The sequence below is a fragment of the Bombina bombina genome, chromosome 6, assembly GCF_027579735.1.
Source record: "Bombina bombina isolate aBomBom1 chromosome 6, aBomBom1.pri, whole genome shotgun sequence".
Taxonomy (NCBI): Eukaryota; Metazoa; Chordata; class Amphibia; order Anura; family Bombinatoridae; genus Bombina; species Bombina bombina.
The window spans coordinates 31,452,639-31,479,378 of record NC_069504.1 but is presented as its reverse complement, the minus strand read 5'-3'; the positions used below and the strand labels follow the sequence as shown (position 1 = coordinate 31,479,378).

General features: G+C 38.2%; 1 protein-coding gene across 2 annotated transcripts in view; it reads left to right on the top strand.

Annotated features, from left to right (window-relative positions):
- Window positions 1-19,915, top strand: part of LOC128662555 (uncharacterized) — a 204,142-nt gene extending 184,227 nt beyond the window's left edge. For both annotated transcript variants that reach the window (XM_053716347.1, XM_053716348.1), the window contains 2 exons: window positions 7,633-7,800; window positions 19,515-19,915. In XM_053716347.1, the coding sequence (XP_053572322.1) occupies window positions 7,633-7,800; window positions 19,515-19,884 (538 nt within the window). In that variant the 3' untranslated portion in view covers window positions 19,885-19,915. The remainder of the gene's footprint in view (window positions 1-7,632; window positions 7,801-19,514) is intronic.
- The last annotated feature ends 6,825 nt before the right edge of the window (window positions 19,916-26,740 follow it).

The window sequence follows — 26,740 nt, the reverse complement described above, 5'->3', positions numbered from 1 at the left end:
TTAATTCTCTTGATATCCTTAGTTGAACAGCATATTTAAATAGGCTCAGTAGCTGCTGATTGGTGGCTGCACATAGATGTTGTGTGTGATTGGCTCACCCATGTGCATTTCTATTTCTTCAATAAAGGATATCTAAAGAGTTAAGCAAATTAAATAATAGAAGTGAATTGGAATGTTGTTTAAAGTTGTATTTTCTATCTTAAGTCATAAAAGAAACATTTTGGGTTTCATGTTCCTTTGAGACAAATAGATCACGCTTTCTTTGGTTCCATGTGTGAAACCTTTAAAGGGACATTAACCCCTTTGTGACCAGAGCACTTTTCCATTTGTTGACCGTTTGGGACCAAGGCTATTTTTACATTTCTGCAGTGTTTGTGTTTAGCTGTAATTTTCCTCTTACTCGTTTACTGTACCCACACATATTATAAACCGTTTTTCTCGCCATTAAATGGACTTTCTAAAGATACCATTATTTTCATCATATCTTATAATTTACTATTTAAAAAAATATAAAATATGAGGAAAAAATGGAAAAAAACTATTTTTTCAAACTTTGACCCCCAAAATCTGTTGCACATCTACAACCACCAAAAAACACCCATGCTAAATAGTTTCTAAATTTTGTCCTGAGTTTAGAAATACCCAATGTTTACATGTTCTTTGCTTTTTTTGCAAGTTATAGGGCACTAAATAAAAGTAGCACTTTGCTATTTCCAAACCACTTTTTTTCAAAATTAGCGCTAGTTACATTGGGACACTGATATCTGTCAGGAATACCTGAATATCCATTGATATGTATATATTTTTTTTTAGAAGACATCCCAAAGTATTGATCTAGGCCCATTTTGGTATATTTCATGCCACCATTTCACCGCCAAATGCGATCAAATAAAAAAAAATGTTCACTTTTTCACAAATTTTTTCACAAACTTTAGGTTTCTCACTGAAATTATTTACAAACAGCTTGTGCAATTATTGCACAAATGGTTGTAAATGCTTCTCTGGGATCCCCTTTGTTCAGAAATAGCAGACATATATGGCTTTTATGTTGCTTTTTGGTAATTAGAAGGCCGCTAAATGTCACTGCGCACCACACGTGTATTATGCACAGCAGTGAAGGGGTTAATTAGGGAGCATGTAGGGAGCTTGTAGGGTTAATTTTAGCTTTAGTGTAGTGTAGTAAACAACCCCAAGTATTGATCTAGTCCCATTTTGGTATATTTCATGCCACCATTTCACCGCCAAATGCGATCAAATTAAAAAAAACTTTAAATATTTCACAATTTTAGGTTTCTCACTGAAATTATTTACAAACAGCTTGTGCAATTATGGCACAAATTGTTGTAAATGCTTCTCTGGGATCCCCTTTGTTCAGAAATAGCAGACATATATGGCTTTGGCGTTGCTTTTTGGTACTTAGAAGGTCGCTAAATGCCGCTGCGCATCACACGTATATTATGTCTAGCAGTGAAGGAGTTAATTAGGTAGCTTGTAGGGAGCTTGCAGGGTTAATTTTAGCTTTAGTGTAGAGATCAGCCTCCCACCTGACTCATCCCACCCCCTGATCCCTCCCAAAGAGCTCTCTTCCCTCCCCCACCCCACAATTGTCCCCGCCATCTTAAGTACTGGCAGAAAGTCTGCCAGTACTAAAATAAAAGTTTTTTGGGGGGGTTTAGGTTTTTAAAAAAAATAATAATAATTCTTCTGCTGTGTAGGACTCCCCTTAGCCCCCAACCTCCCTGATCCCCCCCCCCAAACAGCTCTTTAACCCCCCCCCCTTCTGCCTTTATTGTGCATCATATTGGGTACTGGCAGCTGTCTGCCAGTACCCAGTTTAAAAAATAATAATGTATTTAAAATGTTTTATTTTTTTAAATATTTTCTTTATTTCTGTAGTGTAGCTGCCCCCCCCTCAACATCCAACCCCCCACCCTCTCCCAGATGCCTTGATTTGAAAATCCCACCCTCCCCAGTCCTCTCTCCCACCCTCCAGATCTACAGCATATTGATGCTGTTTTCATAGATCTCATGTGCGCGTGCACGGCTCTCATGCGCACGCACCCGCACAAGATCCCTCCCCCCTCCTCCACCAATAACTGCCCACCCGCCTCCCTGGATGAGCTCCCACCCACCAACGATAACGGCCATCGATAGCCGATGCAGAAAGGGCCACAGAGTGGCTCTCTCTGCATCGGATGGCTAAAAAAATGTTATTGCAGGATGCCTCAATATTGAGGCATCACTGCAATAACATGAAAGCAGCTGGAAGCTATCAGGATCGCTTCCACTGCTTTCAAAGACCAACGACGTATGGGGTACGTCCTTGGTCATTAACTGCATTTTTTTGCAGGACGTACCCCATACGTCGTTGGTCGTTAAGGGGTTAAATACTAAGGGCTAGATTACAAGTGGAGCACTAAATATAACTTCACTTCATTGAGTAATACCAGCACACGCTAATGTGCGCTGGCATTACAAGTTAAGCGCAATGCGAATGCAAGCTAGCATTCCTATTGCTAGGAAGCATTACGCTCACGAGAGCGCACCTCCATAGGCTCCTATGGGAGCCTCGTTCTGATGCCGTCAGAGACAGCATCAGAACCTAAGTGCAGTGAAGGAGGTAAGTAGCGCAGCGAAGGCAGCAAATATAAATATATATAACTATATACATATATATTTATGTGTTTATATGTGTATATAGACTTATTAACACGTAAATATATACAGCTGTGCTCATAAGTTTACATACACTGATTTCTTGTCCATTTTTCAGAGACTATGAATGATAACACAAAAACTTTTCTTTCGCTCACAGTTAGTGTTTGGCTGAAGCCATTTATTATCAATCAACTGTGTTTACTCTTTTAAAATCATAATGACAACATAAACTACCCAAATGACCCTGATCAAAAGTTTACATACCCTGGTGATTTTGGCCTGATAACATGCACATGAGGTGACACAAAGGGGTTTGAATGGCTATTAAAGTTAACCATCCTCACCTGTGATCTGTTTGCTTGTAATTAGTGTGTGTGTATAAAAGGTCAATGAGTTTCTGGACTCCTGACAGACCCTTGCATCTTTCATCCAGTGCTGCTCTGACGTTTCCGGAATCTGAGTCATGGGGAAAGCAAAAGAATTGTCAAAGGATCTGCGGGAAAAGGTAGTTGAACTGTATAAAACAAGAAAGGGATATAAAAAGATATCCAAGAAATTGAGAATGCCAATCAGCAGTGTTCAAACTCTAATCAAGAAGTGTAAAATGAGGGGTTCTGTTGAAAACAAACCACGGTCAGGTAGAACAACTAAAATTTCAGCCACAACTGCCAGGAAAATTGTTCGGGATGCACATAAAACCCCACAAATAACTTCAGGTGAAAAACAGGACTCTCTGAAAACATGTGGTGTGGCTGTTTCAAGATGCACAATATGGAGGCACTTGAAAGATGGCTGCATGGTCGAGTCGCCAGAAGAAAGCCATTACTACGCAAATGCCACAAAGTATCCCACTTATAATACGCCAAACAACACAGAGACAAGCCTCAAACCTTCTAGCATAAAGTCATTTGGAGTGATGAGACCAAAATTGAGCTTTTTGGCCACAACCATAAGCGCTACATTTGGAGAGGGGTCAACAAGGCCTATGATGAAAGGTACACCATTCCTACTGTGAAACACTGAGGTGGCTCACTGATGTTTTGGGGATGTGTGAGCTACAAAGGCACAGGAGATTTGGTCAGAATTGATGGCAAGATGAATGCAGTATGTTATCAAAAAATACTGGAGGAAAGTTTGCATTCATCAGCCCGGAAGCTGTGCTTAGGACGTACTTTGACATTCCAACATGACAATGATCCTAAACACAATGCCAAGTCAACCTGTCATTGGCTACAGCAGGATAAAGTGATGGTTCTGGAGTGGCCATCTCAGTTTACTGACCTCAATATCATTGAGCCACTCTGGGGAGATCTCAAACGTGCAGTTCATGCAAGACAGCCCAAGAATTTACAGGAACTGGAGGCTTTTTGCTAGGAAGAATGGGCAGCTTTACCATCTGAGAAGATAAAGAGCCTCATCCACAAATACCACAAAAGACTTCAAGCTGTCATTGATGTTAAAGGGGGCAATACACGGTATTAAGAACTGGGGTATGTAAACTTTTGATCAGGATCATTTGGGTAGTTTCTGTTGTCATTATGATTAAAAAGAGTTACACAGTTGACTGATAATAAATGGCTTCAGCCAAACACTAACCATGAGTGAAAGAAATATTTTTGTGTTATCATTCATATTCTCTGAGAAATGGCCACAAAATCATAAATTCTGCCAGGGTATGTAAACTTATGAGTGAAGTGTGATAGGAGCGCCTGTAGATGTATTTCCTGCTGCTAATAAGTTATCCCTCAAAATAAACAGAAATAGTGTGTACAAAAATTAATATTAATTAGCAGCGCTTAAAGTATGGAAATAAAGTGCTAATATTGGGGTTAATATACCAAATAATTTATTACAAAAAATTCTATAATGACAGCCTTTTTGATCAATGTGGTCTAAAATGGTGAGTAATATAAAATAAGGGACGTCTTCCTACTAACAATAAAACTAAATTCACTAAAATGCCAATCCTTAAACTTTAAAACGAACTAACAAAGATATTAATACTAAAAAAAAAAAAAAATAATTGTGAGATCCGTTTTTCCAACTTGTATTTTGGTCAAACTTGAATCTTTACAAATCTTCAAACGTTAAAAAGCAAGCTTTAGTTTTTCGCTTGATTTAATTGTAAAACTTCTATATATAAACTGGTTCTAGGCCTAATAAATTATTACATCTCTTTACGGTGTCTTTAACCTCTGAAATGTGTCTTTTTAAATAACGTAATGTTACAAAGTATCAGTTCTCCTAAAGGTATAGATAGTTCCGTTTGTACAGATATTAGTACAAAGCCTTCAATAGTCGTTTACCCGGCTTTTAAGTTCAGCTTGCTGCTGTTTGCTACCCTCGGCAGTTTTGATGCCGTATGCCAAATGGATAGGACAGCAAATGTCTGTTTGAGAATAATTAAAACCGGCTTCTAATTACTTCCAGTTTATTCTAACAGAATGGAAAAAACGGTACCTTGTTTATCCCGGTTGCAACCGCTGTTATATTCTTACTTTCCTTCTGTGAGTGATTCACAGACTGCAGGACTCCGGTGCCGTTAAGTCACCTGACTCCCCTCTATACATCAGAGGTTGGAGGTCACGTCCCGTCTCCGCGATGTGGCTGTTTTCCTTACTTTTATCATCCTCAGTTTTCAGTTTCTCCTGGATCTCCTCGATATCTTTAAAGACAGGGAATTCAATCTTTGGAATCCTGGAATTGGTTATGACAATCCACTTGGTCAGGTCCTTAGATAAACAAACTGCAGCTTTGCAGAGTCACAAATCTTGGTGACAGTGTTTTAACCGAGTGTGACAAATTGCTTTCAACAAAGTGTGGTAGGTCTCATTCAACGCGTTTCACCCTTCACCTTTCTTGATAAAGCCCTGAAGGTGAAACGTGTTGAATGAGACCTGCCACACTTTGTTGAAAGCAATCTGTCACACTCGGTTAAAACACTGTCACCAAGATTTGTGACTCTGAAAAGCTGCAGTTTGTTTATCTAAGGACCTGACCAAGTGGATTGTCATATCCAATTCCAGGATTCCAAAGATTGAATTCCCTGTCTTTAAAGATATCGAGGAGATCCAGGAGAAACTGAAAACTGAGGCTGATAAAAGTAAGAAAAACAGCCACGGGACGTGACCTCCGACCTCTGATGTATAGAGGGGAGTCAGGTGACTTGTAATGGCACCGGAGTCCTGCAGTCTGTGAATCACTCACAGAAGGAAAGTAAGAATATAACAGCGGTTGCAACCGGGATAAACAAGGTACCGTTTTTTCCATTCTGTTAGAAAAAACTGGAAGTAATTAGAAGCCGGTTTTAATTATTCTCAAACAGACATTTGCTGTCCTATCCATTTGGCATACGGCATCAAAACTGCCGAGGGTAGCAAACAGCAGCAAGCTGAACTTAAAAGCCGGGTAAACGACTATTGAAGGCTTTGTACTAATATCTGTACAAACCGAACTATCTCTACCTTTAGGAGAACTGATACTTTGTAACATTACGTTATTTAAAAAGACACATTTCAGAGGTTAAAGACACCGTAAAGAGATGTAATAATTTATTAGGCCTATAACCAGTTTATATATAGAAGTTTTACAATTAAATCAAGCGAAAAACTAAAGCTTGCTTTTTAACGTTTGAAGATTTGTAAAGATTCAAGTTTGACCAAAATACAAGTTTGGAAAAACGGATCTCACAATTATTTGTTGTTTTTTTAGTATTAATATCTTTGTTAGTTCGTTTTAAAGTTTAAGGATTGGCATTTTAGTGAATTTATTTTTATTGTTAGTAGGAAGACGTCCCTTATTTTATATTACTCACCATTTTAGACCACATTGATCAAAAAGGCTGTCATTATAGAATTTTTTTAATAAATTATGTGGTATATTAACCCCAATATTAGCACTTTATTTCCATGCTTTAAGCGCTGCTAATTAATATTAATTTTTGTACATGTAAACTTATGAGCACAACTTTATGTTTATAAGCATACACATATATATTTACAGGGAACCCACAGTTCCCATAGACCACAATGTAAATGCTCTTTTAAATGCCATTTTTTTTTCCTAACACCCACCACATTTAACCTCAGAAAACTGCTTCATCCAGTTTAAAAAAAAAAAAAAAAAAAGATGCTATTATTATTGTTAGTAAAACACAACCTCACATTAACGTTTGATGCCAATTGGGGCATTTTTTTTTTAATTAAGTCTGACATCTGGTTAATTTTCGGACTGCTAATTGCTCCACTTCTAATTTAGCTCTTAGTGTCTAATGTTCCTAAAGCTAAATTAGCCTTCTCCAATACGTTATATTTTATGTCCCCTTTAATTGATGCTGTGTGAAATGTGAGAAAAAAATAGTAAAAGATTTGCATCTTGTCTTAGAAACTAAATTATTCCATTCCAAAGGTTAGGAAAATCCCACAATGTAGAGGCAGATGCAAATATTTACAGTTCCTTATCTGTCTGTCTATGGTTAAAGGGACAGTCAACACCAGAATTTTTGTTGTTTAAAAAGAAAGATAATCCCTTTATTAACCATTCCCCAGTTTTGCACAACCAACACAGTTATATTAATATACTTTTTACCTCTGTAATTATCTTGTATCTAAGCTTCTGCTGACTGCCCCCTTATTTTAGTTCTTTTGACAGACATGCAGTTTAGCCAATCAGTGCTCAGTCCTAGGTCACTTTACGTGCATTAGCTCAATGTTATCTATATGAAACATGTGAACTAATGCCCTCTAGTGGTTAAAATGTATTCAGATTAGAGGCAGTCTTCAAGGTCTAAGAAATTAGCATATGAACCTCCTAGTTTTAGCTTTCAACTAAGAATACCAAGAGAACAAAGCAAATTTGGTGATAAAAGTAAATTGGGAAGTTGCTTAAAATTGCATGCCCTATTTAAATCATGAAATGTTTTTTTGGACTTGACTGTCCCTTTAAAACTGACCATTTATTATTTGTTTGCTACAGGTTGGGAGCCAATAAACTTGGACCTAAGGGAGCACAAGAGTTGTGGAGAGCTCTAGAACATAACACAAGTCTGAAGACTCTTTATCTGTGTGACAATGATATAGGAGATGCTGGCACTGAAGGGTTAACTGAGAGCCTTATGAAAAACCAGACACTGGAGGAACTGCAGTATGTTTCTTTAACTTACATTATGTAAATGAGCACCTGGGAAAGAAACAACTAAGAAATAGAGGTGTAGGAAAAATGTTCAGAAATTAGAGTTACACAGTAAGAACAAAACTCTCTTCATGCAGAGGATTAGGATTATAGACTGTAACACAACGTAGGTTCAAGATGTTCTTTCTGGGTCTAAGAATGAGATGATGCTCCTCCCACCAAGTCACCTTCCGCTATAACGTTAATCCTACCATAGTCAGACAATATTCAGACAAACGAATGCTGATTACCCAGCTGATGTACCTCATATATATAAAACATTTCTTATTAAACACACTATTAGCCAGAAACTGAAGGTCACAACGTACATAAAATGTCTGCAACACAGCAGCCTCTGGTACATACATTATGTGAAGTTCGCCTCTTGGATGGACCTTTCATAAGAACAGTCTAAAACTAAATGAAACATCTTAGGAAAGAAAAGCCAGTGCTTTATTCCTCCTTGGTCAGGTTCCTGCAGAGTGAGGTGCGCTATGTTATAGAATGGCCAGTGAAGGTTCTAGTAATTAGAGGGCGCTATAGAGCATAACAGTGCTATGCTCTGCCTACCCTGTAAAGTGCTTCCTCGGCCCCATAATCACACCAGGCCCCAGCTGTATTACCCCTTGTTACACACATTTGGATAACTGTCTGTACATTCAGTATTAGGGGCTAAAAGGTCATTTTCTTTTCATACAAATATCAGTTCCTCAGAAATAATGTTACGTTTACAATAAATCATTTTAGTAATAACCTTGTATGTTAGGCTGCATATTTAGCATTTGTTTGAAGACAAAATATGCTTTAATATGCTCTGCATATTTTAAGACAAACTAAATGCCATACATGGGGAAATGTTTGAGATTAAGACAAATTATAGTACCGACTGCTGAACTTAATTGGAAAATAATGACTCTGCAGCATGGAGAGAAAACATTAGCCAACCCCACGTGTGCAAACCTCAGGCAATTGTCTAAAAATAGGGCATGAACCTGAAAGTCCTGGTGAGTTTTTCAGTAAAACTTGCGAAGATCTATGGAATGGACAATCTTGCTCGGTAGAGCACTTGCTGTTGATATTTGGTTAAGCATATACAAGTAAAATTTTGCTTTCGCTATACTTCAACATGTATTTGCTTCTAGTTTCACATACATGTATTTTTCTATCGGTGTAATAAATACATTGCATATTTTAATAAAAACTTACCAGTAAACGTAGAGACTTGAAAGAGTAAAATGCTTAGAGAATACAATGAGACCTGTTAGTGAATCTCAGATACCCCTAAGGTATGCTTTGTTCAGCTCACTTGCCAAGGCTATGATACATATTTTACATTTGCTTTCATCTCTAAAGGGACAGTCGTTTGCATGCTCTGATTTGTTAGAACATGTGTTTTTGCATTAGTACGCCTAGATAACAATGGTGTTGAGTCTAATCTTTCTGAGATTCTCATTTGATATCAGAAAAACTGGATCAAAATGTACGCAAACTCACTGAGTCAAACAAAGCTGAGGATAATAATTCCCATGATATCCAATCTTCATTTTCCCATACAGCAATGTTAAAGGAATAGGGGCCTAGTTATCAAGCCGTCAACCTCAAATACGCTGGAATTCCGCAGCGTATTTGTGGCGAGGTTGATTCGCCTTAGTTATCAAAGGCTAGAGACCGGCAAAAGTAGAATTTTGTGACATAAACTTCAATCCGCCGGACTCAGTCCGACACAGATCGATTCTTACGTCACTCCAGATGTTCCGCACACAAGTACGGCACAATCTGACTACTTTTGCTAGTTATCAAAAAACTAGCAGGTACGCTCGGCACTTTTCCGGCCCAGCGTACCTGGTTTTCAATCCGCCCTGGAGGCGGCGGATCCCATAGGAATCAATGGGAGTCTGACCATAGCGAAAGTACAAGTTCGCTGCTGCCAGACATCCCATTGATTTCTATGGGAGCTGTCTACACCTAACACCCTAACATGTACCCCGAGTCTAAACACCCCTAATCTGTCCCCCTACACCGCCGCAACTAAATAAATGTATTACCCCCTAAACCGCCACTCCCGGAGCCCACCGCAAGCTACTCTATACATATTAACCCCTAAACCGCCGCTCCCGGAGCCCACCACAAGCTACTCTATACATATTAACCCCTAAACCGCCGCTCCCGGAGCCCACCGCAACTATAATATATGTATTAACCCCTAAACCGCCGCTCCCGGAGCCCACCGCAACTATAATATATGTATTAACCCCTAAACCGCCGCTCCCGGACCCTGCCACAACCTATATTAAATTTATTAACCCCTAATCTGCCCCCCCTACACCGTCGCCACCTATAATACATTTATGAACCCCTATCCTGCCCCCCACTACACCGCCGCCACTGTAATAAATGTATTAACCCCTAAACCTAAGTCTAACACTAACCCTAACCTGTAAAATAAAAAATAACCTAAGTTACAATTACACCTAACACTACACTTTACTTTAATAAATTATTCCTATTTAAAACTAAATACTTACCTGTAAAATAAACCCTACGATAGCTACAATGTAATTAATAATTACATTGTGGCTATCTTAGGATTTATATTTATTTTACAGGTAACTTTGTATTTATTTTAGCTAGTTAGAATAGTTATTAAATAGTTATTAACTATTTAATAACTACCTAGCTAAAAGAAATACAAAATTACCTGTAAAATAAATCCTAACCTAAGTTACAATTAAACCTAACACTACACTATCATTAAATAAATTAAATAAATTAACTACAAATAACTACAATTAAATACAATTACATAAACTAACTAAAGTACAACAAATAAAAAAAGCTAAGTTACAAAAAATAAAAAAAATAAGTTACAAACATTTTAAAAATATTACAACAATTTTAAGCTACTTACACCTAATCTAAGCCCCCTAATAAAATAACAAACCCCCCCAAAATAAAAAAAATGCCCTACCCTATTCTAAATTAAAAAAGTTCAAAGCTCTTTTACCTTACCAGCCCTTAAAAGGGCCATTTGTGGGGCATGCCCCAAAGAATTCAGCTCTTTTGCCTGTAAAAGAAAAATACAACCCCCCCCAACATTAAAACCCACCACCCACATACCGCTAATCTAACCCAAACCCCCCTTAAAATAACCTAACACTAATCCCCTGAAGATCATCCTACCTTGTCTTCACTCAGCCGAGCAGCGATGGAACCGAAGAGGACATCCGGAGCGGCAGAAGTGATCATCCAAAGGGCGCTGAAGAAATCTTCCATCCGATGAAGTGATCCTCCAAGTGGCGCTGAAGAACTCTTCCATCCGGGCGATGTCATCTTCCAAGAGGCGCTGAAGAAGTCTTCTATCCGGGCGATGTCATCTTCCAAGCCGGGTCTTCAATCTTCATCCCGCCGACGCGGAACATCCTTCTTTACCTACGGACTACCGACGAATGAAGGCTCCTTTAAGGGATGTCATCCAAGATGGCGTCCCTTCAATTCCGATTGGCTGATAGGATTCTATCAGCCAATCGGAATTAAGGTAGGAAAAATCTGATTGGCTGATTGAATCAGCCAATCAGATTCAAGTTCAATCCGATTGGCTGATCCAATCAGCCAATCACATTGAGCTCGCATTCTATTGGCTGTTCCGATCAATTTTAAGCAACTTTCTAATTTATTCCTTTGATCAATTTTTCTTTGTTCTCTTGGTATCTTTATTCAAAAAAGCAAAAATGTAAGCTTAAGAGCCGGCCCATTTTTAAATGTAGCCACCAATCAGCAGGCGCTACCCAGGTGCTGAACCAAAAATGAGCCGCCTCCTAAGCATACATTCTAGAGTTTTCAAATAAAGATACCAAGAGAATGAAGATACCAGAGATTACATAAGCCCACACACCCTTCATTTTTTGCCAGTTTGTTTGACTGTGAGCCTGCATTGTGTGGCTGTTTTGGGACCCAGGTTTTGGAAGAGACCTTGACGTGGTACCTGGGCTTGTCCCATTTGGCCAGATGCTGTAACTAACTCTTCCATTGTTACTTTTTATCTTATTTGTGAGCTTGTAAGTGAGTGCTGGACTCTTTCTGTGTGCTATATTATCGTATATATTTTTTGTAATTTATCCATTTGGGACGTGCACCCAGACCTGTCTGGGGTTAACTGCCTGTGACTCTGTGGACGGTGCAGCTTCCTGAAAAAGTGCTGTTTTTGCACTCGGGGCTGTGCATGTTGCAGGGTCATGGGATGTGTACCTGGTCCGGCCTAAGAGTGCTGTCCCCTTTCGTGTTTTCATACATATATATATACTATAATCGCATTTGTAACACGTCCGTCGTGTCGCCAGTTGCGCACGCATCCTCAATGGAATGTTGGCAGAGCGAGGCAGCCAACAGAATGTGGATTCTTTCACCACCTTGCCATTTTAGGAATCCACCGGGATACAGCAAAGGCAAATGGAGCAATACCGCAATAAGTATTAAAAAAAAAAACCTTACCGTCCACAATGAGTAATAAAAAAAATGACAGTGCCATAGGTATATATGAAATAACACCAGGTGTGTGGGGTATCCCTTATGCTTCCTCCCCCCCAAAAATAAAATAAAAAATAAAGACCATTTAGTCAAATTAGTGTCCTGTATCAATCCAGCTGCACGCTGACTGCCATTTCAATGACAATAACCTCATAACATTGGTTCTATTCATTACCCCCTGACCATATAACTATCTCATAAGACCCCTAGTGCAGTCCCATCATTCAGATAAGGGGTTTTATGTCTGTATAGTTATCAAGTGATTGTTATAGTAATAATAGTAATCACCTAGCAGAAAACAAAAGCCTCATTCTGTTGTAGATGTTGAGGCTGATGGATTACTGATGGATTACTGTCTCTGAACTAATAACAATATACAGGAATAAACAGACTGTTAAAACAGTGCAGATATTTATTGCAGGGGTTAGTAACCGGGTAAAGCCCATGGGTAAATGCTGTCTGATGCTTTTATATGAAATGTCTCAGGACTGATAAAATAAGTCATATAAATAATACACTAGAATTAATGTGCAGATAATTTAGATATACATCTTTACTGAAAATAATTTGTATCAATAGTTTGTCAAAGGAACACTAAAGCAAAATTAAAGGGACATGAAACCCAAAATTGTCTTTCATGTTTCGGACAGAGAATACAGCATTCCAAATGACTACTATTATCTAATTTGCTTCAGTCTTTCGGTATCCTTTGTTGAAGAAATTGCAATGGGTGAGCCAATAGCACAAGGCATCTATGGGCAGCCACCAATCAGCAGCTACTGAGCCTATTTAACAAAGGATATTAAGAGAATGAATTAAATTAGATAATAAAAGTAAATTGGAAAGTTGTGTAAAATTGTTGCTCATTTTAAATCATGTAAGAAAAAAAATATGTTTCATGTCCCTTTAAACCTCATGATTCAGAAAGCGCAGTAGTTTTAAGAAAATGTCCAATATACTTCCATCAGCAAATTTTTTTCAAAGTCTTTTCATAGACACACCTACTGAGCATGTGCACAAGTTTACAGTGTGTATATATACTAGCCTGTGGAAAGGTGATAACTAAGCGCCAACTATATAACGCAACAGACCTCCAGCTCTAATAAATTGGCACCTAGTTGCCAAGGGTGGATTCAATTTTAAGATTGGATATCAGAGCGCAAAACAACGTAGGCATGGTCTATGGGCAGATAGTCAAATACCAAAGGTAACAATAGGTTGAAATAATATGATTTAATACATAAGATAAAAAAGTTGGTACATTTAAAATTATACAACAATTAGTCATGGATCGATGTTACACTTTAAAATATATATTGAAACACTTGGAACAATTTAAAAATGCTTGTAGAACAATTAATAGCAACAAAAAAATCTAATAAATAATGTCTATCGCATAAAACTTAAATTCTAATATGTGAATGCTAGGAGCGCGTATGCACACTCTCGCCTAGATTTAGAGTTCTGCGGCCAAAGGGGTGCGTTAGCTACGCTGGCTTTTTTCTGGCCGCACCTTTTAAATACCACTGGTATTTAGAGTTCACAGAATGGCTGCGTTAGGCTCCAAAAAAGGAGCGTATAGCATATTTACCGCAACTTCAACTCTCGATACCAGCGGTGCTTACGGACGCGGCCAGCTTCAAAAACGTGCTCATGCACGATTCCCCCATAGAAAACAATGGGGCTGTTTGAGCTGAAAAAAAACCTAACACCTGCAAAAAAAGCCTCGTTCAGCTCCTAACGCAGCCCCATTGTTTTCTATGGGGAAACACTTCCTACGTCTGCACCTGACACTCTAACATGTACCCCAGTCTAAACACCCCTAACCTTACACTTATTAACCCCTATTCTGCCGCCCCGCTATCGCTGACCCCTGCATATTTTTTTTAACCCCTAATCTGCCGCTCCGTAAACCGCCGCTACTTACATTATCCCTATGTACCCCTAATCTGCTGCCCCTAACACCGCCGACCCCTATATTATATTTATTAGCCCCTAATCTGCCCCCCACAACGTCGCCTCCACCTGCCTACACTTATTAACCCCTAATCTGCCGAGCGGACCGCACCGCTATTATAATAAAGTTATTAACCCCTAATCCGCCTCACTCCCGCCTCAATAACCCTATAATAAATAGTATTAACCCCTAATCTGCCCTCCCTAACATCGCCGACACCTAACTTCAAACATTAACCCCTAATCTGCCGACTGGAGCTCACCGCTATTCTAATAAATGTATTAACCCCTAAAACTAAGTCTAACCCTAACACTAACACCCCCCTAAGTTAAATATAATTTAAATCTAACAAAATAAATTAACTCTTATTAAATAAATTATTCCTATTTAAAGCTAAATACTTACCTGTAAAATAAACCCTAATATAGCTACAATATAAATTATAATTATATTATAGCTATTTTAGGATTTATATTTATTTTACTGGTAACTTTGTATTTATTTTAACCAGGTACAATAGCTATTAAATAGTTAAGAACTATTTAATAGCTAAAATAGTTAAAATAATTACAAAATTACCTGTAAAATAAATCCTAACCTAAGTTACAATTAAACCTAACACTACACTATCAATAAATTAATTAAATACAATACCTACAATTACCTACAATTAAACCTAACACTACACTATCAATAAATTAATTAAATACAATATCTACAAATAAATACAATGAAATAAACTAACTAAAGTACAAAAAATAAAAAAGAACTAAGTTACAAAAAATAAAAAAATATTTACAAACATCAGAAAAATATTACAACAATTTTAAACTAATTACACCTACTCTAAGCCCCCTAATAAAATAACAAAGACCCCCAAAATAAAAAAATGCCCTACCCTATTCTAAATTACAAAAGTTCAAAGCTCTTTTACCTTACCAGCCCTGAACAGGGCCCTTTGCGGGGCATGCCCCAAAGAATTCAGCTCTTTTGTCTATAAAAAAAACACATACAATACCCCCCCCCCCCAACATTACAACCCATCACCCACATACCCCTAATCTAACCCAAACCCCCCTTAAATAAACCTAACACTAAGCCCCTGAAGATCTTCCTACCTTATCTTCACCATACCAGGTTCACCGATCGATCCAGAAGAGCTCCTCCGATGTCTTGATCCAAGCCCAAGCGGGGGGCTGAAGATGTCCATGATGGAATCAGCCAATCAGAATCAAGTTCAATCCGATTGGCTGATCCGATCAGCCAATCAGATTGAGCTCGCATTCTATTGGCTGATCGGAACCGCCAATAGAATGCGAGCTCAATCTGATTGGCTGATCGGATCAGCCAATCGGATTGAACTTGATTCTGATTGGCTGATTCCATCAGCCAATCAGAATTTTCCTACCTTAATTCCGATTGGCTGATAGAATCCTATCAGCCAATCAGAATTCGAGAGACGCCGTCTTGGATGACGTCCCTTAAAGGAACCGTCATTCGTCGGGAAGTCGTCGGTGAAGATGGATGTTCCGCGTCGGCGGGATGAACATGGATCCGGAAGAAAGAAGATTGAAGATGCCATTGATAGAAGACTTCAGCCGGATCATGGACCTCTTCAGCTCCCGCTTGAATGAAGACTTCAGCCGGATCATGGACATCTTCAGCCCCCCGCTTGGGCTTGGATCAAGACATCGGAGGAGCTCTTCTGGATCGATAGGTGAACCTGGTATGGTGAAGATAAGGTAGGAAGATCTTCAGGGACTTAGTGTTAGGTTTATTTAAGGGGGGTTTGGGTTAGATTAGGGGTATGTGGGTGGTGGGTTGTAATGTTGGGAGGGGTATTGTATGTGTTTTTTTTACAGGCAAAAGAGCTGAATTCTTTGGGGCATGCCCCGCAAAGTGCCCTGTTCAGGGCTGGTAAGGTAAAAGAGCTTTGAACTTTTGTAATTTAGAATAGGGTAGGGCATTTTTTTATTTTGGGGGTCTTTGTTATTTTATTAGGGGGCTTAGAGTAGGTGTAATTAGTTTAAAATTGCTGTAATATTTTTCTGATGTTTGTAAATATTTTTTTATTTTTTGTAACTTAGTTCTTTTTTATTTTTTGTACTTTAGTTAGTTTATTTCATTGTATTTATTTGAAGATATTCTATTTAATTAATTTATTGATAGTGTAGTGTTAGGTTTAATTGTAGGTAATTGTAGGTATTTTATTTAATTAATTTATTGATAGTGTAGTGTTAGGTTTAATTGTAACTTAGGTTAGGATTTATTTTACAGGTAATTTTGTAATTATTTTAACTATTTTAGCTATTAAATAGTTCTTAACTATTTAATAGCTATTGTACCTGGTTAAAATAAATACAAAGTTACCTGTAAAATAAATATAAATCCTAAAATAGCTATAATATATTTTATAATTTAAATTGTAGCTATATTAGGGTTTATTTTACAGGTAAGTATTTAGCTTTAAATAGGAATAATTTATTTAATAAGAGTTAATTTATTTCGTTAGATTTAAATTATATTTAACTTAGGGGGGTGTTAGTGTTAGGGTTAGACTTAGCTTTAGGGGTTAATACATTTATTACAGTAGCGGCGAGATTTGGTCGGCAGATTAGGGGTTAATAATTGAAGTTAGGTGTCGGCGATGTTAGGGAGGGCAGATTAGGGGTTAATACTATTTATTATAGGGTTATTGAGGCGGGAGTGAGGCGGATTAGGGGTTAATAACTTTATTATAGTAGCGGTGAGATCCGCTCGGCAGATTAGGGGTTAATAAGTGTAGGCAGGTGGAGGCGACGTTGAGGGGGGCAGATTAGGGGCTAATAAATATAATATAGGGGTCGGCGGTGTTAGGGACAGCAGATTAGGGGTACATAAGGATAACGTAGGTGGCGGTCGGCAGATTAGGGGTTAAAAAAATGTAATCGAGTGGCGGCGATGTGGGAGGACCTCGGTTTAGGGGTACATAGGTAGTTTATGGGTGTTAGTGTACTTTAGAGCACAGTAGTTAAGAGCTTTATAAACCGGCGTTAGCCCAGAAAGCTCTTAACTACTGACTTTTTTCTGCGGCTGGAGTTTTGTAGTTAGATTTCTAACGCTCACTAGGATACGTAATTGACTTAGGGGGATCTGCGGTATGGAAAAGTCGCGGCTGGAAAGTGAGCGTTAGACCCTTTCCTGACTGACTCCAAATACCGGCGGTAGCCCAAAACCAGCGTTAGGAGCCTCTAACGCTGGTTTTGACGGCTACCGCCCAACTCTAAATCTAGGCCTCTATTTATAAAAACAATGGGTTACAATGCACAGGTGGATAGATTCCAGGTTGCTTGAAACCGGTGGGTGTGAAATGTAAGTGGCTCCGAATTGGGGTTTTGCCTATGTTTTTATCCAAAATTATGTAAATCCTAACAGGTGGACAAAAAATGTTACAGGAATGTCTAGAACCTGAATTCAAAATATAAGACCTGCAGTCTTGAGAAAGGTCAGTGAATTGGGATTTGTCTCTACTAACTTTGGACATCTAGACTGTGCAATATTTGACCACTCTTCTTTGCAGAACTGCTCCACTTCTGTTACATTTGATGGTGACCGTTTGTGGACTGCAGTCTTCAAGTCATGCCACAGATATTCAATGGGGTTTAAGCCTGGGTTCTGACTAGGCCATGCAAGGACATTCACCTTTTTCTCATTCATCCACTGTGTGGTCATTTTCGCTGTGTTCTTTGGGTCATTATCATGTTGGAAAGTAAACCTCTCTTCCCATTGACAACTTCCTGGCAGAGGGCATCAGATTTTCCTCAAGGATTTGATGGTATTTTGCCCCATACATTATTCCTTCTATCCTGACAAGTGCTCCAGTGCCTGCTGCAGAGAAACACCCCAATAACAGGAGGATATTACCACCTCCATGCTTTACTGTAGGTATGGTGTTATTGGGATGGTGAGCTGTATTGGATTTCCTCCAGACATATCGTTTGGTGTTGAGGCCAAACAATTCAGTCTCATCTGACCATAGCACCTTTTTCCATGTGGCCTCAGAATCTCCTAGGTGTGTTATTGCAAAGCTCAGTTATAACTGCATGTGGCCTGTCTTCAGGAGTGGCTTTTTTCTTGCAAGCCTCCCATGCAAGCCACATTTGTGGAGAATTTATGAAATTGTTGTCACATGCACACAATGACCACTCTTTGTTATAAATTCCTGCAACTTTTTCAGAGTTGCTGTGGGCCTCTTGGTAGCCTCTCTGACCAGTTTCCTCTTGGTTATTTTATCCAGTTTGGAGTGACGTCCTGATCCAGAGAGGGTCTGTGTTGTACCAAATACCTTCCACTTAATAATATAATTCACTGTGCTTCTAGGCATTGATAAAGAATTTGATATTTTCTTGTATCCATCTCCTGACTTGTGTCTGTCCACAAGATACTTCTTTACCATGGACTTGTAATATAAATTTGCATACTAATCCTAGCGCAGCCCAGTGATCTTGATAGCGCACCCTGCATTATCAATATTTCTCCTTTTGTAATCTAGGTCTTTATCTGTATCTCATGTGCCTATTAAATCAGTCTACTTTTCTATGTAATGTCATAAACAATGGGAAAACTGTAAAAAATGAAAATAAAAAAATGATTGCAATGTAACTGAATAGATAAGCGGATAGGACTCCTATTTGCTAAGCGATCTGCAACAGATTTTAGATCAAAACAAGGCAGACTAAGGTATTTCAAACTTATAAAAAGGATTTACAATTCATTCTGGTGCAGAGGGTTTGATTGTAAGACTTGTGTGAAGATACTGTTTATTTATTTGTGCCAAAAGCTTGCAATCTTTGTATTTAATATCCAACACAAAGTTTAAGTTTCATGTATACCGTGACTACTGAAACTCTCAGTAGTAGATAACCACATAGTTATACTGTATATAAATGTATCCACACTCTATGGATTTAATTAAGCAAAGTGTCAAAAAATGAGATATTTAAGGGCTCATGGACCACATCTCCCCAAATCAAACTAAAGACATACAAAACAAATACATAGAGCAATGAGTGTGTTTGTTATTTAGTTGTATTATTCTGTAAATTCTGATCTGATGTTATATAAATCTATATAATTGATGTGCAAATCTATACATAAAAATATATAAAATCTAACTGTATTATGTAAGCCTAATAAGACTAATAACAATTGTGGTTGCCTCTTATAGATTATGTGGAAATTCCTTTGGCAAAGCTGGGAATAAAAACATCAAGATGCTCAAGCACATTAAGAAAGACTTGAAGGTCATGTTGAGTATTACGGAGGATCAAGAACTGTTCATCTATGTTGAGCAAAAGGTCCAACATTTAAACCAGTCCTTGGAGGAATATGATGAGGAGTGGCTTACAAAGACTCTGACTACTATTCAGAGTGACCTCAGAAATAACATGGAAAATAGTAAAATACCTACAGACAGGGTGGACAAGCTCCATAAATTGGTCAACCAAATTAAGAGAAAATTGGAGGAAGATTATAAGAAGACGTCTTGCAGGAAAAGTGGTATATTTAAAACATGCAATAACCTTTTCATTACGTGAGGTCCAACCACTGTTTTATGTTATCTATAACTTTTAATCACAAAGAAGGCAGGATCCAGCTTTTGTATATAATAAAATCCAAATTTTATTCAGTATAATTTAAAACGCCAAACAGGCTATAGAAACAGCACAAACAAAGTAGGTGTGTGAGCGTGACACCAGGGCTTACATGTTTCGGCCAGCAGCCGTAATCATAGTCTATAACTTTTAACAGTTGTGCTTGATATGTAATCCTCTGCTTCTCAGTAAGAGCTTGTGTCTGCTGGTAAAAGATCCATAATGATTTATGTTTCTAATATAAATGTATTAGCTGTGTTATTAATACCAATCATAACTACACTTAGCTGCAGTACATTCTATAATGATGGAGGCATCTGGATGACGTATATGCACACACCACAGATATGTCTGTAGTACTATCAGTGCATATAAGCGTTCAGGATCTAGTAGTTAGAAAACTGGTGGAGAAGAGGACAATACTGAGGCAGTGGCAGGAGGAATCTGAGATCGTATCTTGGTAACCAGTAATGGAACAAATCCCAGGTTAACAGGTAAACCTGTAACAAACAGGGGAAGGGCCTGAAGTATTGTAAAAACTACAAAAGAGTAGGAGAGATGACCATGCTCACTGGAGAACATTTTTAGAAAGTTTAGTAAGCTATTGAGGTAAAATAAGATACAAAGACACATGGGCGTCCAAAGACATTGTCCCAGGGTGTGCAAAAAAAACTGTGCCCAGACACTGAATATATATACACATATAGATATATATTATGGAAGTCATGTAAAATGTTCTGCTTTCCAGGAAGCTCACTCCCCATCAGGCATGCTGGGAATTAGAAGTCCAGAAGTGCAACATCACAATGCTAAGAGTGAAATAGTGTACTACAAATTCCAGAATGCTATATAACTGTGCTTTAAAATGGAGCTACTTACAGGAAGATTTCTGCAGTTTGTACTCCAGATTGGGAGGAAAATCCAGAGAGGGGCAAATGCCCCTTTTTCCCCCGTTTGTGAATGCTCATGCAAAGATACCTTGCTTAACATTGTTTTTCAATTCTAGCTTGTAATTAGGACTCACTGTTCTGTAGACAAATATTTAAATGCCTTTAAATGTAACATGTACAAAATCTTCTAACATAACCTACTTTATGATTATATGTTTATGTGATATCAAAAATGTTTTCTGACATTATCAGGTTTGACTTAATCATATTTATACAATATTACCCCTGTTTGTGTGCAGAAGTTAAGACCACTGCTCCTTAACTCGTCCGCTGCCACTGAGGCTGCGGACATCAGTCTGCCAGATCTCATACGATCGTGTTGATTGACACCTTCTGCTAGGCGCCGTGGCTGTGAATATGCAGGGGGCGGAACTAGAGCTGCTTGTGCAATGCTAAATGCCGACAGCGTATGCTTTCGGCATTCAGCGATGTCTGGCGGACATGATTGCTACAGCTGATCATGTCCGCCAGACAAATGATAAATAAGCCCCAATGTCTCTTTCATTCATCTTTAAATATTTGATTATTAAAAAAAATATTTAATTTTACACAAAACTGCCCAAAGTGGGAAAAAGGTTTTGCATATCAAGGATGGGTGATAACAGGAGCCAATTACAGTAAGTAGTAAGTCTTGTGGTGAAAGTAGATAAAGTTAAAGGGACACTGAACCCAATTTTTTTCTTTCGTGATTCAGATAGAGCATGCAATTTTAAGCAACTTTCTAATTTACTCCTATTATCAAATTTTCTTCATTCTCTTGGTATGTTTATTTGAAAAGCAAGAATGTAAGTTTAGATGCCGGCCCATTTTTGGTGAACAAACTGGGTTGTCCTTGCTGATTGGACAGCACCAATATACAAGTGCTGTCCATGGTTCTGAACAAACAATTTGCTTAGATGCCTTCTTTTTCAAACAAAGATAGCAAGAGAACAAAGAAAAATTGATAATAGGAGTAAATTAGAAAATTGCCTAAAATTGCATGCTCTATCTGAATCATGAAAGAAAAAATTTGGGTTCAGTGTCCCTTTAACATTATATTGAAATAACATGGAAGGAGGGTTTTTTGGTTCCCATGTAAGACCTGCAAACTTTTTGCCAATAGTATGTAAGAGAGAGTCTGTTAATTCTGGAGCTTGTTATTTAAGGTAATCAGGAAATTACCTGGTCTGATGATTGAAACCAGTAAGGCAGAAGATGGTCTGGAGGCACATGTAGATGGAAGCTGGAGAATGGTTTGTAGACAAACCTGGGGGTCAGCACCAGAAGATCAGTCAGAAGTCAGGCGTTGTAAGAGAATGCAAGCTCAGAAATCAGATCCAATAGTCTTCAGCCAGTAACTCAGTGCACAGATATCAGTACAAGTAAGAGTAATACAGGTGATGTAAGCCAGGAACTTTGTCTAGGCCAAAACCAGGAAGGCAGGCCAGACACAGTCTTTGTATGACAAAACCAAGCACTGAATAGGAGTCAGAGATGACCTTTTACCATCTTCTACTAAGAGTTGGCACCAAAAATAACTTTGTTATTTCGATTTACATATGTTAATGGATTTTGCGATACATTCCTAAATAATAACGGCTAGATTATGAGTTTTGCGTTATGAGGGGTGCAGTGCTAACTTGCAAGTTATTGTCACCACTCACTTACCTACAGCGCTGGTATTACAGGTTTACAAAAAACCGGCGTTATCAGGCAAGACGTGAGCATAAAGCAGAATTGAGCTCCATACCGCACTCCAATACCAGCGCTGCGATAAGCTGCGGTAAGCTGGATTTACGTCCTTGTGCACGATTTCCCCATAGACATCAATGGGGAGAGCCGGCTGAAAAAAAGCCTAACACCTGCAATAAAGCAGCGTAAAGCTCCATAACGCAGCCCCATTGATTTCTATGGGGAAACAAAATTTATGTTTACACCTAACACCCTAACATGAACCCTGAGTCTAAAAACCCCTAATCTTACACTTATTAACCCCTACTCTGCTGCCCCCAACATCGCCGACACCTACATTATATTTATTAACCCCTAATTTTCCGCCCCCAATGTCGCCGCAACCTGCCTACACTTATTAACCCCTAATCTGCCACCTCAACGTCACTGCCAATATAATAAATCCCGCATTGCAAACACTAGTTAAATATTATTAACCCCTAATCTGCCAACCCTAACATCGCCGCCACCTACCTACATTTATTAACCCCTCATCTGCCGCCCCCAACTTTGCCGCCACTATACTAAATTTATTAACCCCTAAACCTAAGTCTAACCCTAACACCCCCTAACTTAAATATAATTAAAATAAATCTAAATAAAACCTACTATTAATAAATAAACAATTCCTATTTAAAACTAAATACCTGTGAAATAAACCCTAAGCTAGCTACAATATAACTAATAGTTACATTGTAGCTAGCTTAGGGTTTATTTTTATTTTACAGGCAAGTTTGTATTTATTTTAACTAGGTAGAATAGTTAGTAAATAGTTATTAACTATTTACTAACTACCTAGCTAAAATAAATACACACTTACCTGTAAAATAAAACCTAACTTGTCTTACACTAACACCTAACCTTACACTACAATTAAATCAATTACCTAAATTAAATACAATTACCTAAATTACAAATAAAAAACACTAAATTACACAAAATAAAATAAGAAATGATCAGATATTTAAACTAATTACACCTAATCTAATAGCCCTATCAAAATAAAAAAGCCCCCCCCCCCCCCCAAAAAAAAACCCTATCCTAAACTAAACTAACAATAGCCCTTAAAAGGGCCTTTTGCGGGGCATTGCCCCAAAGAAATCAGCTCTTTTACCTGTAAAAAAAATACAAACAACCCCCCAACAGTAAAACCCACCACCCACACAACCAACCCCCCAAATTAAATCCTAACTAAAAAAAAATAAGCTCCCCATTGCCCTTAAAAGGGCATTTAGATGGGCATTGCCCTTAAAAGGGAATTTAGCTCTTTTTCCGCCCAAAAGCCCTAATCTAAAAATAAAACCCACCCAATAAACCCTTAAAAAACCCTTACACTAACCCCCGAAGATCCACTTACAGTTTTTGAAGACCCGACATCCATCCTCAACAAAGCCAGCAGAAGTCCTCATCCAACCGGGCAGAAGTCTTCATCTAGACGGCATCTTCTATTTTCATCCATCCGGCACGGAGCAGGTCCATCTTCGAGACATCCGTGCAGAGCATCCTCTTCTCTTGATGTCTAACAAAGAATGAAGGTTCCTTTAAGTGACGTCATTCAAGATAGTGTCCCTTGAATTCCAATTGGCTGATAGAATTCTATCAGCCATTCGGAATTAAAGGTGAAAAAATCTTATTGGCTGATACAATCAGCCAATAGGATTGAGCTTGCATTCTATTGGCTGTTCAAATCAGCCAATAGAATGCGAGCGCAATCATATTGGCTGATACAATCAGCCAATAGGATTGAAGCTCAATCCTATTGGCTGATTGCATCAGCCAATAAGATCTTTTCACCTTTAATTCCGATTGGCTGATAGAATTCTATCAGTCAATCAAAATTCAAGGGATGCCATCTTGGATGACGTCATTTAAAGGAACCTTCATTCTGCAAGAAGACTTCGATTGAAGAGGATGCTCCGCGCCGGATGTCTTGAAGATGGAGCCGCTCCGCGCCGGATGGATGAAGATAGTAGATGTCGTCTGGATGAAGACTTCTGTGGGCCCTGGATGAAGACTTTGGCCGCTTGGATGAAGACTTCTGCCGCTTCGTTGAGGATGGATGTAGGGTCTTCAAAAACTGTAAGTGGATCTTCGGGGGTTAGTGTTAGGCTTTTTTAAGGGTTTATTGGGTGAGTTTTATTTTTACATAAGGGGTTTGGGCACTTGAAAAAGTGCTAAATGCCCTTTTAAGGGCAATGCCCATCCAAATGCCCTTTTCAGGGCAATGGGGAGCTTAGTATTTTTTAGTTAGGGTTTTATTTGGGGGGTTGGTTGTGTGGGTGGTGGGTTTTACTGATGGGGGGTTGTTTGTAGTTTTTTTACAGGTAAAAGAGCTGATTTCTTTGGGGCAATGCCCCGCAAAAGGCCCTTTTAAGGGCTATTGGTAGTTTAGTTTAGGATAGGGTTTTTTTTATTTTGGGGGGGCTTTTTTATTTTGATAGGGCTATTAGATTAGGTTAATTAGTTTAAATAGCTGATAATTTCTTTTTTTTTATTTTGTGTAATTTAGTGGGGGTTTTTTTTGTAATTTAGGTAATTGTATTTAATTTAGGTAATTGATTTAATTGTAGTGTAAGGTTAGGTGTTCGTGTAAGGCAGGTTAGGTTTTATTTTACAGGTAAGTGTGTGTTTATTTTAGCTAGGTAGTTAGTAAATAGTTAATAACTATTTACTAACTATTCTACCTAGTTAAAATAAATACAAACTTGCCTGTAAAATAAAAATAAACCCTAAGCTAGCTACAATGTAACTATTAGTTATATTGTAGCTAGCTTAGGGTTTATTTTACAGGTAAGTATTTAGTTTTAAATAGGAATTATTTAGGTAATGATAGTAGGTTTTATTTAGATCTATTTAAATTATATTTAAGTTAGGGGGTGTTAGGGTTAGGGTTAGACTTAGGTTTAGGGGTTAATAACTTTAGTACAGTGGCGGCGACGTTGGAGAAGGCAGATTAGGGGGTAATAAATGTAGGTAGGTGGCGGCGATGTTAGGGAAGGCAGATTAGGGGTTAATAATATTTAACTAGTGTTTGCGATGCGGGAGTGCGGCGGTTTAGGGGTTAATATGTTTATTATAGTGGCGGCGATGTCCAGAGCGGCAGATTAGGGGTTAAAACATTTATTATAGTGCTTGCGATGTGGGGGGCCTCAGTTTAGGGGTTAATAGGTAGTTTATGGGTGTTAGTGTACTTTTTAGCTCTTTAGTTATGAGTTGTATGCTACAGCTTTGTAGCGTAAAACTCATAACTACTGACTTTCAGTTTACGGTATCGATCTTGGTGGTATAGGGTGTACTGCTCACTTTTTGGCCTCCCAGGCAGACTCGTAATACCGGCGCTATGGAAGTCCCATTGAAAAAGGACAGTTTGAAAGCTGCAGTAATTACGTTGCGTTACGGCCAAAAAAGTATGCAGTGCCCCTATACCTGTAATACCAGCGGTAGTGAAAAAGAGCCTTAAAGGACCAGTCAACACAGTAGATTTGCATAATCAACAAATGCAAGATAACAAGACAATGCAATAGCACTTAGTCTGAACTTCAAATGAGTAGTAGATTTTTTTTCTGACAATTTTAAAAGTTATGTCTTTTTCCACTCCCCCTGTGCCATGTGACAGCCATCAGCCAATCACAAATGCATACACGTACCATGTGACAGCCATCAGCCAATTACAAATGCATACACACTTATTCTTGCACATGCTCTGTAGGAGCTGGTGACTCAAACAGTTTAAATATAAAAAGACTGTGCACATTTTGTTAATGGAAGTAAATTGGAAAGTTGTTTAAAATGGCATGCTCTATCTGAATCATTAAAGTTTAATTTTGATTGAGTGTCCCTTTAACGCTGCTTTTTCACTCATACCGCAAAACTCGTAATCTAGCTGAAAGGTAATGTTACTTATTAATTATTGTTTTTAAAGGGCTTTATGTTAAAATGTAAAGTATGGTTCTGTTAATAAATATGAATATATTTACCTAAATCTAAAAGGTTATCTGTCTTCTTGCACTGTCTCCTTAAGACTCTATTTTTACATTTGTTTTATATATTTATTTTATGACAATTATAAAAGTATAGATTTATTTTTTGTGAGTTTCTATCTTTCAGCCATGCAAATTAAAAATAAAGATATTGAATGT